This window comes from Mirounga leonina, unplaced genomic scaffold (assembly GCF_011800145.1).
Source record: "Mirounga leonina isolate KUSES-001 unplaced genomic scaffold, KU_Mleo_1.0 Mir_493, whole genome shotgun sequence".
Taxonomy (NCBI): Eukaryota; Metazoa; Chordata; class Mammalia; order Carnivora; family Phocidae; genus Mirounga; species Mirounga leonina.
Window position 1 is genome coordinate 1,069,518 of NW_023270780.1, and position 17,869 is coordinate 1,087,386.

At 51.9% G+C, this 17,869-nt stretch overlaps 1 protein-coding gene across 1 annotated transcript; it reads right to left on the reverse strand.

The window, feature by feature from the left end:
- Positions 1-763: 763 nt before the first annotated feature.
- On the reverse strand, positions 764-17,266 carry ANKRD35 (ankyrin repeat domain 35). Its single transcript, XM_034989868.1, has 14 exons — positions 17,129-17,266; positions 11,731-11,861; positions 10,854-10,942; positions 10,436-10,500; positions 9,556-9,613; positions 9,295-9,365; positions 8,881-8,987; positions 8,051-8,238; positions 6,879-6,916; positions 4,730-6,712; positions 3,069-3,158; positions 2,032-2,097; positions 1,360-1,460; positions 764-822 (listed from the first exon to the last, which is right to left on the reverse strand). The coding sequence occupies exons 1-13, from the start codon at positions 17,165-17,167 to the stop codon at positions 1,398-1,400; spliced, it is 2,988 nt and encodes a 995-aa protein (XP_034845759.1). The 5' UTR covers positions 17,168-17,266; the 3' UTR covers positions 764-822; positions 1,360-1,397.
- Between the last annotated feature and the right edge of the window lie 603 nt (positions 17,267-17,869).

The following is a 17,869-nucleotide window of genomic DNA, read 5'->3' on the forward strand; positions in this document are numbered from 1 at the left end:
GCCAAGAGAGATACATTTTTTTCAGTCTAACAGAACTGGAGACAGGAAGCCGTCTGAGTATCCTTTCCTCCCTTTCCCAGGAATCCGACTTTTCACCCCACTTTGTACCTGGGCAAAGAACACGGACCATGTGAGCCCTTGTGCCTCAGATCTAGATGCATGGTTTGACATACGATCAAATATTTTAGATTGTACAGCTTGAAGGAAATCCAGGCCTCTCAATTTCTCTTCCTTAAAAAAGATTGTGGACGCAGGAATCGCAAGATAGAGAAAAAAGATTAGAGACAGATTTGAGAAAGAGACAGAGTGTCAATCTCCATTTTCATAGAGAGCTGTTTTTCAAACGTGGGTCTTGGCCCATTAGTGGGTGTATTGTGAGCGATATTTTTTCAGTGGAGTAAAACAGCAGAGAATATCATCGATTGAAAATAGTAAGGGTAAATATCATTTCAGGTATATGCACTACGATATAAAGTGTATTTCTTACTGTGGATCATAAAGTTTGAAAGCTGCTGACTTTTGGGGCCATTTGTGATCAAAAAGGAATGAGAATGAAAAAGATTCTTTCCCTCCCTCCCCTTTAAGCAGAGAAAACCATGACACCCAACACCACACTGTCTCCTGCTTTATTTTCCATAGAGCTGGCCTCCATGTGCACCTCCTCTGGTCTCATCAGTGCTGATTCCAGGCTTCAGGTTCTCAGGTCTGGGGTCCATAATGTCAGGTGAAACCCCATGCCCCATCCCCACCACCTGCTCCCCCGAGCCCCGCCCTCCTCCACAGCCTGGTGGAGCCTCTGGCAACCAGGGACGCTTTTACTCCCTGAAAGAAGAAATTTAAGGGTGAAATGCACACACTTCCATCTCCTCGGCGTCCTCCCGCCCATGCCAAGCCACGAAAGGGGATGTCATCCAGCTGGACAGAAAAAGACAGCCACGTGCACAGGGGCAGCAAAAAGAGCCGGGAGTGACTATCCTCTGAATGAATGGTAGGAGAATGAAGGAGAGAGTCTGGGCTTCATAGAGTCCCAGCCTGGCAAACAACTTCTTACCACTCTGCCACCATGGCTGCCTCTAGCCTGGGCCTTAGGAGAGCCGCTCAGCAAGTCTTTTCAGTCCCCATCATCCCACGTCAGCCCCCTTCAGTCTGCCTGCTCCCTGATTCCTGCCTCCATCCAGGGAATCCCCAGACTGTGTCTTCTCAACCGACCTCCCTTCAAATGCTTCACGCCCCACAGGGCTCTCCAGGGTCAGCCCCCACCGCATGGGGCAAAAGGAGGCTCCGAGTCCCGTCCCTAAGCCTATTTTCCCAAGACCTTTCTCCGGGCTCCTTCCCTCGTCACCCTGACCCACAACTCACCACAGAGAACTCGCACGTCCCTCAGGGCACCAGCTGCCTCACTCCGCCTGGATGCTGAGGATGCGCAGCAAGATATTGTACACATCTTGTTCCATGTAGCCCTGTAAGTGGGAGGAAGGAAAGAAAGGGAGATGAAGAACAGGAAATGAGGAGAGAAGGCAAGGGAACCTTCTGTGGTTTAGTGGAATGCTATTTCCTCTGTGCCCTGGTTTATGGTGTATGACTTCTCTACGGCTGTCTCCTAGTCTTTACAAGGAAGATAATGATGTCTACTTGCCGGGACTGCTGTGAGGGTTAAAAAAACAATGAATATGAAGCAGAGCACCTGATAGACAACAAGTGTTTGATTCTTTGTAGTTATCATTCTTCCTAATAAAGGAGCAAGCCACCCATCTCTTCTTCCTTGGTGAGGGATAATTTGGCTCAGGATGAAACAGTAAAGGCCTAAGGGACAGGAAAAGGCCTTCCAGTGGACCAGGGAATTGACAAGGAGGGGCAAACACCTCTCCCCCCTCACATTCATTGATCTATTGAATGAGATCCAGAGACCTGGCATTGGAACATCTAAAGTTCAGGTTTCCATGAAATGACAGGTATATTCAGGTAAGAGGAGGGATCCCAAACGCAACATCCCCCGCCCAGTGCACTGTCTCTACCTCCTTCCGTGCTCACCTGAGCAGCATTCAGCAGATGGTTCCTATAGGTGGAGATGATCTCTTCGTGGTTCTTCTGGGAATCCTGGAAGCGAGCATCAATGAGAGATCATGCACCCACCCTAACACACCTACCCTGACACCCCCCCCACCCCCCGCAGCATGAGGAACAATAGAATGAAGTGGTCAGCTGTTGGTGGGGATGCAAACTGGTGCAGACACTCTGGAAAACAGTATGGAGTTTCCTGGAAAAGTTCACACAGAACCACCCTAGGACACAGCAATCGCACTACTAGGTATTTATCCAAAGGATACAAACATAGTGATTCAAAGAGCCACCTGCACCCCAATGTTTATAGCAGCAATGTCCACAATAGCCAAACTATGGAAAGAGCCCAGATGTCCATCCATCTACAGATGAATGGATAAAGATGTGGTATATATATATATAACGGAATATTACTCCGCCATCAAAAAGAATGAAATATTGCCATTTGTGACAATGTGGATGGAACTAGAGGGTATTATATTAATCAAAATAAGTCAGAGAAAGATAAATACCATATGATTTCACTCATATGTGGAATTTAAGAAACAAAACAGATGAACATAGGGGAAGGGAAGGAAAAATAAGATAAATACAGAGAGGGAGGCAAAACATAAGAGACCCTTAACTATAGGAAACAAACTGAGGGTTGCTGGAGGGGAGGGGGGTGGGGGGATGGGGTAACTGGGTGATGGGCATTAAGGAGGGCACTTGATGGAATGAGCACTGGGTGTTCTATGCAACTGATGAATCACTAAATTCTACTCCTGAAACTAATAATACACTATATGTTAACTAAATTGAATTTAAATAAAAATTAAAAAAAAAAGAAGAAGAAGAATGAAGTGGTCAGCTATGCCATGTGGGCTCCCTTGGCCCACCTCTGGCCCAGCCTGGACCACTGCCTGGCCAGGCCTCTACAATTCCCAGAATCTTTCCCACACATACATCACTTCCATTGGCCACCCTCTTCTCTAGCCGTGTCTATTTCCCTGAGGGCCAGAACGTACCTGCAGCTGCAGGGCAAGGCGAGCATTTTCTCCCCGAACTGCTAAGACCTCCGCTGAAAGTTGCTCCAGCTTCTTCAACAATTCCTTGATCTGACACCACAAGGAAAGAAAGGGAACCAATGAGGCCCAAGGCTTTTCCCACCCCAATACCACCCAGGGTCAAGGTCAGCTTCCTTTTAGTGGGTAATATATATGCCATACATATATACATATATGTAATATATGCGAGATATTTTTACACACATTGTCTCAATTAATACTCAAGACAGCTCTTCCTCTGTTCTGAGAAGAACGATACTTCACTGAGGGAAGTATTAGTATCCACATTTTGTAGATAAGGAGACTGAGTTAAGTAACTTGTCAAAATCATGCAGCTAATAAGTAATGAAATAATGATCTGAACCAAGGTCTCTTTGAATTCATGGTCCATGCTCTTAAGTCTGTACTGGATCCTGACCTACTTGTGGCTCTGCTGACCGCTGAGAAATAGAGATGGGTTTTGTTTTTGTGGTTTGTGAGGCTGAGGCACAAACCTGATTAATGATAACCAGCAGTAATACGAATGGGGGCAGTTGGAATTATAAAACTAGCTAACTTTTATTTATTGAGTGCTTACCATTTACCAAAAATCAATTTGAGTATTTTAAATATAATGTCTTATTAACGTAATCTTCCTGACCAACCTATCATTATCCCAATATTATAGATGAGAAAACTGAGGCTTAGATGAGACTTGGAGGCTTTAGAGAACTCACCCAAGATCAAGCAGTAAGTTTTGAAACTGAATTTCAAATCCAAACAATGTCAGACTACACTATTTTCTTTTGCCCATTTGTCTACCTCATCTTTTCCTTCAACACCAACACAAAATTCCTCCTTTCTTTAATTAGCCCCATCCCACACTGATTGCTATTCTGTTTAACATTCCTGCTATTTGCCTGCCCTCTATATTATGCAAAACATATACTCCCTATATATTTAAATCATTCCACATTTGACCATGTGCACAACTTTTAATAAGACATCTGATTTCATTCGTTTTATAGGTGGTTCTAAAATTACTAAATTCATTCGTAAATGGACTTCTGGAGCAATCATTGGGAAGCTCAGGTTTCTAACACAGTGGTTTTCAAATGTTTTTATTTGCTTTGGGGTTCTCTTTGCCAATGGAAATCTTCTGTAGGACTCGCTCTGATTGGAGTGGGAGGGGAGAAGGGGAGCTACAGGCTAGTCTACTTTTCTAACCCCATCAGCCCCCCACCCCGCCCAGTTACCTCCCCAGAACCCTAGCAAAACCCCAGCAACCGACCACATTATCAGGCCTCTTCCTGGGCTAATCTACTTTGTAAGTGAACGTGCTAATAAACCATAGTACTCCAGGGCAGTAGCTAGCTCGCTCGGACCGCACTGCTTCTGAACCCTGAATCCCAAATCGTAATACTTAAGCCCCCTTCTCCCTTCTGTTTACTCCTTAGCCTCACCTCCGATCTCAACCCCAAATCCCTGAGACCGGGGAGTGGTGATGGTCCTTGCACACAGTGGTCCTCGCCAATGACTGCTGCTCTGTTAAAGGTATTAAGCTGACTAAACGAACATCGATGCAGGTGAGCAACGCCCTGAACGCCCGGACGCTTTCCCCGCTGGCTGCCTGGCCGGCTCACCTTGGCCTCCTTGTCCCGGCAAGCCGCGATGAGGTGGTCCACCTTGTCTTTGAACTGCTCGGCGGTCTTCTCGAACTGCTGGGAGCGCGCGCGCATCTCGGCGGCTTGGCGCTCCTGCTCGGCCGCGCGCGCCACCAGGTCCTCGCTGCGGCGGCGCTCCTCAGCCACGGCCTCGCGCAGCTCCCCCATCTCCCGGCACGCCGCGTTGTACTTCTCCAGCAGAGCCTTCAGCTCCTGGCCCCAAGCCTGGGCCTGGGCCACCAGCGAGGCCCGAGTTTTCTCGTGCTGCCGCAGGCCGGCCGCCTCCCGGGCGCGCAGCTCGGCCACTTCCTCGGTGGCCTGGTAGAGCAGCTGCTTCAGCTTCGCGATCTCCTGGCTCTTCCCGCTCATCGTGGCCTGGACGGCCCGCAGCTCTTCCTCCAGCTTCCCCAGGTCTTGCTCCAGAGCGGCCACCTGGAGGGGTGCTGGGGCCTCCGACAAGGTGCCCGGCTGCCCGCGTGGGGCGGGGGGCCCCCGCAGCTGCTGGTTCTCCTCCTCCAGGCGAGCCAGCGCCTTCCCGGCCTCGCGGTGCCGCTCCACCAGGGCGCCGATGCCGGCCTGCAGCTCCTCCAGGCGCTCCGCCGCCGCGCGCCCCGCGCCCGCCTTGCCCACCAGGTCCGGCGGCAGGGAGTCCCACAGCCCTTGGAGGCCACTGCTCTGGGAGGCCAGGCGCTTCCGCAGCTTCTCGGTGGCCTCCTTCTCCATGGCCAGTTCATCCGTCAGCAGCCCCACACTCCGCCGCAGCTGCTGCAGCTGGACCTGCGCCTCTGGCTTGGGAACGAAATCCCGCTGCAGCCGCTGGCTCAGGGACTGCAGCTCCCCCTGCAACCGCTGCCTCTCCTGCCCCAGCTCCCCCAGCTCCTCCAGCAAGTCACCGTTGCTCCGTCTCAGGGCTGCGACCTCCCTCTCCAGCTGTCCCTTTGCCAGACCTCCTCCGGGCATCCGTTGCCCTCCAGGGGCCCCCAGAGGCTCTCCGCGGGCCCCAGGAGCCCTCTTCTCCCTCCCTTCATTCTCTTTGGGGATGGTCGCTGGGCCTGCCTTTGGGGCTCCCTGTCTGGGCTCCTGGGCAGGGGCCTGTAATCCTGCCTTTGCCCGATCCAGCCTCACCAGCACCTGCTCCAGCCTGGCCTCCATCTTCTCCCAGGCAGCTGCTGCCGCCTCAGCCCGCGGCGTCCCCAGAGCCCCCTCCAGGACGGGTCTGGACAGAGCCCCCCAGGCAGCATCCTTTTCTCGCCACACGGCAGCCAGCTCCTCACTCAGTTGTAGCAGGAGCCGGGTCATGGCTGCCCCGGGCTCGGCCACTGTGCCTGTTGGGTCCGCCCCTGGCGCCTGGGGCCTCTCTTTCAGACCGGCTGGTGGCTTGTCAGTATGCTCAGGCTCTGGGGCCCGTCCCCCGTTGCTGCTCAGCTGCTGTCCTGTGGCTCTCACAGCGGTCTCCCACCTTGGGCTCTGGGGCGCCTCTTGGTCTTCTGGCTGGAACCTTCCGCGGCTTTCACGCTGAGTCACCCCTGAGGCTGAATCCCCAGCCTTCTTAGACGCTGATACCAGCCTGGCTGCCCACTGCTGCTTCCTTAGGTCTTGAATGCGCTCGGCCAGCAGGCCCAAGGGACAGCCCTGCTCCATGCCATCTCCCCCGGGCCGGGCCCTAGAGCCCTGCCCTCCCAGAGCTCCAGGCTCTTGAGATAGGAGGAGCCCCAGCTCCCGCGCCTGCTCTCGAATCTGGTTCTCCAGGCCCAGGTAGGCTGCAGCTTGAGCCTTCGCCTCTTCAGTCTTTCGCACTAGCTCTTGCTCCAACTGAGAAACCTTCCTCTGCTCCTCTTCATACCTCCACTTCCACTCATCTGAGCATGGGTCTTCCTCTTCCTCTTCGTCCTGCTCCTCCCGGGGCTCGGCTCTCCCCGGGCTTTTAGGTGGAGAACCCTCCTGAGGCTCACATGGAGAGGCCTACGTAGAAGAAGGAACAGTGAACAAAAGACAGGCAGCTAGCCTAGCCCCAGGGAGGCCTTTCTTCTCTCAGACTATCTCGATGCCCCCAAGGATCACTACCTGGGGGAGACCCCAGTGGGACAGCCTGGGGTGGGGCAGAAGCAAAAGGCACACAGGGGCTTACCTGGGAGGCAGGATCTGGATATTGAACAAGCCCCTGACCTATATGAAAAAAACATGGGGAAAATGAGAGTGGAGACAGGCCCTTTTGAGCCCACACTTTATCTTCAGACTTTTTCTGAGAGGAACAATCCCCCAGTGTGATGAATCTTCCCACACATGTCTTTGTGGTGCCGAGAGCCACCCCTGATGAATGGGTCCCCAAGTATCTAGCATCCTTGGTTCCCTTATCCCAGAGATGGGCCAGCTCATTCATGTTGTTTGCTCACTCATTTGTTGGACACTGTGCCAGGCATTGATGGGCACCAGGACCTCAGTAGTGAGCAAAACAGCAGTGGCCTGTCATCTGAGGGGTTTCCAGTCTAGTAGGGGAGATGGAGAGTGACCAGCAAACCACACAAATAGAAATACAATTACAGCTCGCAAATGCTGGCTAGCAGTAGTACGAGCCACAGTGGCCTTCAGGGGGAGACAAGGCTGCTTTAAGGCATTTTGTGACCAGGCTTTTGGGAATTGGGGGCCATTTCACAGTAGCAGCAATAAATAAGTTAAACTCTTGGGGCACCTGGGTGGCTCAGTCGTTAAGCGTCTGCCTTCGGCTCAGGTCATGATCCCGGGGTCCCGGGATCGAGCCCCACATCGGGCTCCCTACTCGGCGGGAAGCCTGCTTCTCCCTCTCCCATTCCCCTTGCTTGTGTTCCCTCTCTCGCTGTGTCTCTCTCTATCAAATAAATAAATAAAATCTTTAAAAGATAAAATAAATAAAAAATAAATAAATAAGTTAAACTCTCAACTAAAGTGACAATTATTCGTCAGAGGGATTATTTTTATGGGAATAAAAGGCATTCTAAGAAGCTTCTTGGATCCGGGCGCCTGGGTGGCTCAGATGGTTAAGCGTCTGCCTTCGGCTCGGGTCATGATCCCAGGGTCCTGGGATCGAGTCCCGCATCAGGCTCCCTGCTCAGCGGGGAGCCTGCTTCTCCCTCTGCCTCTCTCTCTCTCTCTCTCTCTCTCTCTGACTCTCATGAATAAATAAATAAAACCTTTAAAAAAAATAATAATAATGTGCCACCAAACAATGAATGGGTCAACCAAAAAAAAAAAAAAAATAGAAGCTTCTTGGATCCTAAGGCTATCAAGGAGAATTTTGAAGTCCCAGAAGGGACTGGGCTTTACCTCCCTGCTGCCCCCGCCGGTTCAGAGCCTGCCGCAGTAGCCGGCACAGCGCCCCGTCTTGGGTGCAGAGAGCATAATGCAGAGCGTCATGCCCCATGATGTCCGCTGCCCCTGCATCCGCTCCGTGGCTCAGGAGCAGTTCGGTCACCTCCGCGCTGCCTTTCTCACAGGCCAGGATCAGAGCCGATCTGTGGGTTGGGACAAATCTGGGCATAGGCTTTCCCCCCAGAAATCCAGCAGTCCTGCTTCCAGAAATCCCACTCACAGAACCAGATCTCACTCCATGTGGCAAGGAGAACCACAGACCCACGCCAGCCAACGGCAGAGCATTAGACCAGACCAGAACTTGTCAAATGCCCCGCCTTGGAGCTGCAACATCAGAAAGCCGGGGGCCAAGTAGAAGGGCTCTCTTTTCATCTTTTATATATTGAGGTTCTGCATAAATTCTTTATTGGAAAAAGGATTCCATTGCTTAGAAGATAGTTTGAAAACCAGCAAACTGAACTAATGGATCCAGAAGTATTGATTCTACTTCCAGAGTCATCTCTGCCGGGAAGATGGTGGTGGTAGCAGCCGAATAGGAAAGTCTAAGGAAAACTTTCTCAACTCCCCGAGAGGAAAAGTGCAAAGTAGCAGGCAGCTCTTCCAAACAACTGCTCGGAAGGAAGGAGGTTCCCAAGAAAACAGAAACCAATCTTTCTTCCGCAACACACACACACACACACACACACACACACGTGCGCGCCCATACGCACGCACACACTTGCGCAGTGGCTCATTTCTAGAGTGGTCAGTGTCTGGCTGTGGGCCGGGGAGATGGGAAGGCTCACTTGTCGTCCTTGTCCGTGACATTAACTCGGGCACCTCTCTGCAGTAGCTGTGAGCAGATAGCTGCGTGACCACCCAGCGAGGCAATCATCAGGGGTGTCCTTCCGTCCTGCACGGAGTGTGGGAAGGGAGTTCATGAGGAGCCAGGGGGAGCCAGGGGCTTGACAATTCTACCAACGGCCCTCTTCCAACACCTCTCCAGAAAAAAAGCCCAGATGCAGGGTCTAAATGCTGTTTTCTGAAAGGTTCGAAGCTCTCCAGAAGGTAAGGCCTAACCTCTCTGCGAGGAAAAGGAGGAGGAGCAGGGGGGAGAAGGCAGAGGGGCTGTGCACAAGCCCCGGTCCCAGAGCTTAGCCAGGCAAGCTCAGAGAGAGCAGGAGCCTCCCCGTGCGGGGCCCCGCCCAGCTGACACTCACGGTATCTTGGACGTCCAGGAAGGCTTCACGGTCACACAGCAGGAGCACACTTGAAGCACAGCCAGAGGAGGCTGGGAGGGTGGAGGGGCGATAGGGTGAAGGAGAAGCAGGAAGACACCCAGTCAGACTATGCCCCAGCATTCCCTCCAACCATTGCAGCAGTCAGCCCTGGCCTGCCCTGCTCCCCAAACGTCGTCCTCCCCTCCCTTTCCGCCCCGTGGTCCCTGCAGCCCTGTGTCCCAGTGGTCCCCTGGCACACACCTGCCCAGTGCAACGGACTACGATTTTCTGCATCCACAGCATCTTCATTGGCACCATGCTGCAAACAGCCACAAAGGGAAGCAGCATGGGGCATGGCGGTACCGTCCTTATCCCATTCCCCCCCCCCCCCCCCCGCTGGCTCGCCAACTTCCATAGTACTACGGGGAGGGGAAGGAGGACCGTGGCTCTGGCCAACTACTAGGCAAGCCCAGTCCACTCCTTCCTTGCAGATGATAGGCAGCCTTGAATTTCAGCCCCTGTTCTTAAACCTAGGGCCTAAGAAAAATCAGATTATAGACAAATAAGCATGTTAGGGAAAGTGACACCTGAGGCCATGCGTGGTACTTTAGGATACAAATTGGGGAACTTGGAAAGATCCAGGAAGAACAAAAGCAGAACAGCCCTTTGCCCAGTGGCCTGTTGAACTGTGCCTTTTGTGCGTTTGGAGACCGGTTTATAGATTGCCTGTGTGTCATTTCACATATATATTTCTCTTAGTGCTCCTAGACTGCAAGCTCCTTAAAAGCAGGCAGTGGAAGTTTGCATTAATTTAAACACCTCTGGCCTCCTTCCACCTGCCCAGCCTCTCAGCACTTGGTCCGCGCAGGGGCTCTGCCAAAGGCATATGGATGACTGGCCGGCAGTCCCCGGGAACTCTGCTTTATGACCTGCCTTCAAGGGCCGCCTTAAGCGTGGTATCTGCACATAGTAGGTGTCACATAAATGTTTGTGAATTGATGAGTACAGGATTACCACTTCTCTTACTGGGGATGAGAGCGGTCCATTTGACCAAAGATTGCATGTGACTACAAGACCAAGTTAGAAGATTCTGGGCCCCCTTCTTCCCTTCATAAAAGCAGTATTGAGAGGTTGCTCTTACCTGCAGCAGGACTTTGACACATTGTGGCTGGCAAGAGATGGTGGCCAGGTGCAGGGCAGTGCTGCCTGGAAAGAGGAAGAGGGGGAGATGGAAGGTGGGAGGCCCCCTGCATGCCGGTGACTCACAGGGAGGGAAGGCAAGAGACGCACAGATAATCAGGGGAAGATTAGAGAGAGAAGCTCTCAGCCCCACGGGGCCAGAAATTCCTGTTCCCCGAGTGCCTGGTACCTGCGGTGGAGGTGGGAGCGGAGGTGAGGTCAAGCCAGCTTGCAGGGAGGGGAGCCCTGGAAGGATGCTGGCCAGACCTGACGAGGAGAGCAGTGGGGGTCTACAGTTGGAACCTCCAGGCGCTGGCCCCCACCACGGCTGCTATAAAGGGAGAGGCCCGCCGCGGGGCCCAGCGCATGGGCTAACTCACCGTCCTCATTCTTGCTGTTGATGTCAGCCCCGTTCGCAAGCAGTATGGTTAGACATTCTGTCAGGCCTTTGGAGGCTGCCAGATGGAACCTGCCAGAATCAAGGCCAAGGAGCAGAAGGATGAGGGGACCAGGGGATGAGGGATACGAGAATCTTCATAAGCACGGCCTGCCATGCTCCTTCACCCCAAAGCCCATCCCCAAAGCAGACAAGGAAGTTCCCCCAGTCTGACTTCCTGAGGAGAAGGCCCTGTGGCTTACTGTCACAGAGCCAGAGGCAGCTGGAAGTGAAGGCAGAAGTAAGAGCTACACAGGCCTCAAGCAACCCAACCTATCGCACGGGCGTCCACGGAACACAACGACCTGTTGCTCTCACCACACGACCCTTAACAGACTGGGCTGTCATAGGAGGCGGCAGCCAGAGCAGAGCAGAGGGCTGGACATTGGAAGGGACAAGGGATAATATCCGTCTCGGCCGAATCACTCCGTCTAGCCCTGTGATGCTCGTGGCCACTACCACTTTGTTCCTAACTTCCCAAACTACACACCCTCCTACTTGTGCAATAAATAAACGCTGTATTTAATGAATGTACCAGTTTTCTGTTTATTTCATGGGCTTTATGTCCTTTTTTTTTTTTTTTTTTTCATGCCCCTTTTGTCAATCTGGGCTGTGAGACGGGTCAGACTCAGAGACAATACCTCTTCCCTCACTGTGTGCAGCACTTGATACGTAGCAAACACTGATGGATGCGCTTGCTGATTAAGACAAAAAGGGCTCTGGGGTTGTAGGCCTTCCCGGTCCTACCGCATATTGGGATTTAAGGCTTTTCATGGGAACCACATATCAAGGCGGGGGGCGGCTTGGGAGGGCTCACTTACGGGGACTGGCCATTCAAGTTCAGCTTGGTGGGTCGGGCCGACTTCCTCGAGGCCAGGGCCGCCACGCGCCCCACATCCCCCCGCTGCACCGCCTCCAGCAGCTTCTGATCACGGCGGTTCCATCTCTCCACCTGGTCCAGGGCCACAGGTTGTGTGAACACAGGCGGCGGGGTTGGGGTGGGAAAAGGAAGGAAGGAGATGGTTAGGAAGCCCGGCAGGGGAAAAGGGACATCCGTATGCCACTGAGAAACTACGGCTGGTTATTGTCAGTCCTGGATCAAAAGGTGCTTGGATTCCTGGATTAAAAATCTTGTTCTAGTACTGAATGCATGGTATTTTAGATGTCCTTTTTTTTTTTTTTAATCATCATGTGATTATTGTTGTTAGGTGCACAAGCTCAGAGCAATCCTAGCCATGATGCCGTTCCCTTTTGCTCTCTAGGTCTTGCTGGAGCAAACTGAGCCACACTGACCACTCCCAATTGGGCTCACATTACCTCTCACCTCCCCAGGCTGCTCTGCTTCTTGTCCTCGGATTTATGAGAAATCAAGGCACCTAGCTTCGCATTACAGCTAGGAGTCCAAATACCCAGCCATACCATCTCTGCCGTTTGGCTTTGGGCCCCAAAACTAGGAGGGGAAGCAGAGTTTCTGTTTTCCCATCTCGTTTCTATGCCCTTTAGCTGGTTGGCTTTCCCCTTCCGAGGCACAACCACCTAAAGGTAAAGATAGGTCTCTAGCTAGGCCTGCAGACGCAGAAAGAGGCAGCTCCCCTGCTCCTCCATCCCCTGCCCTCCCTCCTCTTTTCTCTGCCAGGGAGCAGCTGTCCCAGGCAAAAGCCACACCTGGGCATGCATTGTTCTATCATTTCAGCTTGACTTCGGCAGGGGGTGGTGGGGTAATTACAATAATTGAGGTATCACAGGGCATGAAAGAGAGCCGTGTAAAAACACTCAGGGCTGAAAGTACAGAATGGCCTGGTTGGCTCCAGAGAGGGAAAGGGAAAGGAAGAAGGGATGCAAACGTCTGTAGGATGGTGAAAAGGGTCCTGAATGAATATTATGTCAGCAGGCCTGAGTTCACGGCCTGGATCAGCTACTTTCTCAGCTATGTAACCCGGGGTAAGCGATTGAACACCTCTGTGTCCTCATCTCTAACATGTGGGAAATAATAACTACCTCGTCACGTTGTGAGCATTAAATGAGCTAACCTCATATAAGGTATATTTGTAAACTGGAAAAAGCCATACAAGTGTGTGGTATTCTTATAACCGAACAGGAAGTGGTGAAGGATTGGTGGTGGCACTTTACATTTTATGAGGTGTAATCTCAACAAGAAAGAGGCTTTGGGAGGAGGTGGGAAAAAATAGGGTCTACGGAAAAATAGGGTCAAATAACTAATTTTCAAATACTGTTTACCTAGTCAGGGCAAATTATGTAGCAAAAACAGGGAAGATTTGAAATGTCCAAGCCATAAAATGATCTGGGGCTAGATGGATTCTAAGGTAATACTTGTAATTCTTCACAGCCGTTTCCAGTGCTATTTCTTTTTTTTTTTTTAAGATTTTATTTATTTATTTATTTGAGAGAGAGAGAGAGAAACAGCATGAGAGGGGATAGGGTCAGAGGGAGAAGCAGGCTCCCCGCCGAGCCGGGAGCCCGATGTGGGACTCGATCCCAGGACCCTGGGATCATGACCTGAGCCGAAGGCAGTCGCTTAACCGACTGAGCCACCCAGGCTCCCTCCAGTGCTATTTCAATTAGCCTCTCAACATCCCTGGAAAGGAGTTGAGGCTGATATTATTGGATCTATTTGAAAGCAGGAGAAACAAGCACACTGAGGTTGAATAACTGTCTGGGGTCACACCACAAAATAGCGGCAAAATTGAGATTAGAACCCCGGCAACAGGGCGCCCAGTCCCAGTTCGCACCACCAGACCACACACACTACTACAGAGCTCTGGAAGAAGTTTTACTTATTACCATGTAAACAGTCTAAGAATGCCTCCAGGCCAAAGCCACCCACCCCCAGATGCTACTCCCCGCACAGAGAAGAGTCTCCAAACAGGTTAACTCTCAAAGCACAAAATAAGCCAAATGACTGCTCCATAAACCAAACAGACTCTGGGATCTAGGAACATGTCATCCCATGTCCCTTGGGGACCAGTTACCCTCAGAAAAAGCAGGAAGCTACAATTATGCCTCCACCGCAGGACACTGCCATCAGTTGACTTCAGTCTGAAGTTCTCTGTTCAAAATCCGGATTCTATCACTTCCTACCCTTGTGAATTTCGGCATGTAACAAATTCTTGGAACCTCATTTCCCTAATGATGTAACAGGCCACAAAGCACCTAACATTGTCTGCCACATAGTCAGTGCACAATCCCCATCCTTCCCAGCCTTGCTGGGCACATTTTGGATGTGCCAGCAATTCTGGGTTCAGAATTCTCCATACAGGGGCATGAGAGGAAGGGACCTTGCTCGTATCAGCCAACGTATAACAGCCAGGCTGTAGAGACGGTAAAGGTGCTTCTTAGCAATGTAGATACTTTTCTTTCCAGCTAGATGGCTCTAAATCCGCCTGATGTATTTCCCATAATCTTGTTCTACTAAGAGAAATTTAGAATAGGTGGAAATTCGTCATGGCCAAACCTCTGCAGAGCTAGGGTGAAGAAGGACAGAGGGATGCTTCCAAACTTGAAGATCCATCCATTGCTCATCCCAGCACTTTAGAAAAGAGGTGCTGGATTACCATCACAGCCTCCGGGGAGCAATCACCACATTAATCAGCAGACTCAAAAACAAGGATAAGCTTTGTATTTCTGTAGCCAAGACTGGGGGCTTTTGTAGAACTAATTGCAGCCTCTCCTAATCTCTGGCTGTGTGCCTATAAGCATCCTATTGAGATGGAACACACCAACAGTAGAGAGAGAAAGAGTGACTACGGTTGTAGGACAGGTGAGTGGAAACGGAAAGGCTGCCTAGAGGAACCAGGAGCTGACTCTCAGGTTTTTAGTTTTTCGGTTTTTTTTTTTTTTTAATGCAACTGACATTCCTCTAAGTTGATTCAAGTGCCAAATATTTAAAGCTATTTTCTGGTCCACTTCCTACGTAGGTAGAGTAAGCTAATATGTAAGACACCCTCAAAGGCATCCTGTTTGACTAAAATAAAATGAGATCATAAGAGCTGTGTGTGTGTGTGTGTGTGTGTGTGTGTGTGTGTAGCTTCCTATATTCTGGATAACTTAGATTAATTTGAAAATGATCACTGACCTGTCAGTCCTGATCTCAATCGAAGGACGCAGGGCTCTGGCCCTGGACACAGGGGTGGGAGTGGAGACAGGCAGGGGCAATCGTCTGGCATGACTGGGAAGCGAGGTTTTGGGAGTGGCCAAGAAGGCTGTCACACTATTTCTCTGACAAACGGGTTCAGAGTGGTTAGCCACCCAGGGAGTGGAGGAATTTATCATAAGGGTGAGGAAGTTTCAGGAGGAAACAATTTGCAACTGACACTGGCCTATTTTTAAGTTCTTTTTGATCCCATCCTGACTGAGAAAACAGTTTTCTTTCCAACTAGATAGTTCTAAATCCACCTGATTTACTTCCTATAAGCTTGTTACACTAAAGAGAGTTTCGAATGGGTGGAAATTCTTCATGGCCAAAACTCTGTAGAGCTGGGGTGAAGAACAGAGGGAGGGATATTTCCAAATTCCAACATTCAGTCCATTGCTCACTCCAGAACTTTGGAAAGACTGGAGACCAAGGATTGGAGAATCAGGAAAAATGAAATAATCTCCCCATCCCTAAGGGCAGGCAGACTCCACAGACCTGAAAGGGAAGGGCAATGCAGAGGACTTTCAGTCACTAGGGAAGGATCCGTGTGAATAAGAAAATCATTATCAGTTAAGACAGAGTCTGCGTTGCCTCAGTTTCTGGTACCTATACTAATCATCCTGTAAATGCATTTTGATTGGTTGAGCTATGTGTGTGGAGACTACGTGAAGAAGCAATCACAAGTGGGACAAGAACAGGCCTCAACAGAGTTCCTACTCTTGCCTCATAGCTCGCTCACTTCCAAGCTTCTGTGGCCTGCCCTTGAAGAGTGTGAGCTGAGCATTTCTCATGTTTGCTTATGAATGACACCAGTAAATCGGGTTAGGCTACGTAATATTCCCATAGGTCGTTGGCTACCTCACTTCTAAATGAGCCATAATCCCAATCTCCACAGAAAATGCCATCCCCAGATAGGAGGTCTCTCTATAAGAGATCTGCAGGGAAAAGAGCTACACTCTCTCTCTGTGCCCCACCTTCTGTAATTGGCCTTGCGTTGGATTCTGGGAGAACGTGGGGAATAGAGTGACTTCTACTGGGAACTCTGAGTGCATCCACTCTATCCTCTTCTCCTACTGTCGCCTTTCCCCTCAACTCAGCCCAAGGAGGCAGAGTACAAGCCCTAAGCAACTGGGTGAGGGTTTAGAATGAAGGAAGATTCTGGGGAGAAGCAGGCAGAAGGCCTTGACTGGCCCAAGAGCCAGTCTGATAACCAGACACTGCAGTGAGCTGGCCAGGGTGGCTTCTGCAGGCAACTTACCCAGTTCCTTGGGGAGCAGCCAGCCAACTATGCCTCCTCTGCCAGGGCCTGTCAGGATGGTGGACTGCAACATTAACCCACAGAGAGCAGGCAGGAGGAGATTGGGGGGAAGGGGGGAAAGTGGTGTGGGACAACCACCGAGAAGAGAGGCGCAGAGGTTGATGGGGGGCAGGCGGAGGCTGCTGGTGTGGGAGCACCAGTTGGAAAGAGGGTTGGAGTGATGTCGGCCAGTGGTGCTGATGAGAGAACGAGAGTGGAAGGGGCATGGGGCGAGATGGGGGCAGGGACAGAGTAGACTATGAACCAGGGCTAGGGGAAGGCACGGGCCCGGGAGTTTGCTGGGCCGAGAGGAAACTGCAAGGATAGAGCCCTATGGGAGGGCAGAATTGTGAGGACAGGTCAGGGCTGAAAATGGGGCCGTGGGGCAGGACTTGGGGCATAGAGCAGAACTTGGGGCTGAGCGGGGGCTGGGGATAGGGCAGATGCTTGGAGGTGTTCAGTACTGGGAGAGAGCAGAAGTAGACAGGGGCTGCAGGAAACATCTCAGGAGTTGGGGGTGTACATGCTAGTAGGACAAGAAAGGGCCAACGGAAAGGAACGTGGGGAGGGCAGAGGTTAGGAAGGCAAGTCAGAGGCCAGGGGACAGGGCCTTGAGGAAGGCAGGGCCGGCAGGCTGCACTGCAGGAGTGGAAGCACTGGAAAGACCCAGAAAGAGAAAAGGCGATGGTGCATGAAGACGGGATTCAAGACTTCTGTCACCGCAGGGCTCGGACCCCAGCCCCGTCCTCCCAAACATTTTGGCACCTACCGCCACCTGTGAGCTGGAGCAGGAAAAGAAGCGCTTCATGGCCGGGGCCGGGGCCACGGGGGGACGGGGACGCGCGGAGAGCGGGGCTACGGTTTCCCGAACCCACGGGACTCGGCTGCGGCTTTGCGAGAGAGAGCTGTCAAAAGCCAAGTGGGACCCGCCCCAGGACCCGCCCCAGGACCCGCCCCAGGACCCGCTGGGTTCAATCAGAAACAAGAGCCCGAGAACGGGGCTTAAAACTCCGCCCCTGGCCCTACCCTAACTCTGACGTTGCAGAAGCAGAAAACCTGCAGTCTCTGGCGGCGACTTGGGCATGGTCTGAAACCTCGCCCTCCCAAACCAAACCCGCCTCCAGCTCCAACCCACTCAGCAGGAGAAGGTACCGTTGGGGCTCGGGCCAAAACTCCTCCCCCAGCCCCGCCCCTCCACGCGCGTTCAGACTGCGGCCCCGCCCCCAGGCCCCGCTGGTCCTCCAGGAGCCGCTGCGGGAGGCGGGATTCGCTGGGTGCGCTGTGGCCTTACCAACTGTCATTTTTAACCGCTGGTGACGACACTTTTATTATATCCAGAGACTTCTGGCCCGCTTAGTTACCTCTGCTTCCTTCCCCCATTCCCGGACCAAAAACCCAAGCACAAAAGAGGCTTTGAAGAGAGCTGTTTGGACACGAGGGGAGATTGTGGTGCAGAGCAGAGGACTGAGCACGAATGATGCGTGACCCTTCGCAATCTGGGGAAACAAAA

Bases quoted from the DNA above. Each gene is read 5' to 3' on its own strand.
- ANKRD35 (XM_034989868.1), bottom strand. From the start codon at position 17,167: ATGAAGCGCTTCTTTTCCTGCTCCAGCTCACAGGTGGCG. The intron at 9,614-10,435 runs GTAAGAGCAACC...GGCTGTTTGCAG, and splicing joins GTGTCAAAGTCCTGCTGCAG to CATGGTGCCAATGAAGATGC. The intron at 1,461-2,031 runs GTGAGCACGGAA...TCCCACTTACAG, and splicing joins ATCTGCTGAATGCTGCTCAG to GGCTACATGGAACAAGATGT.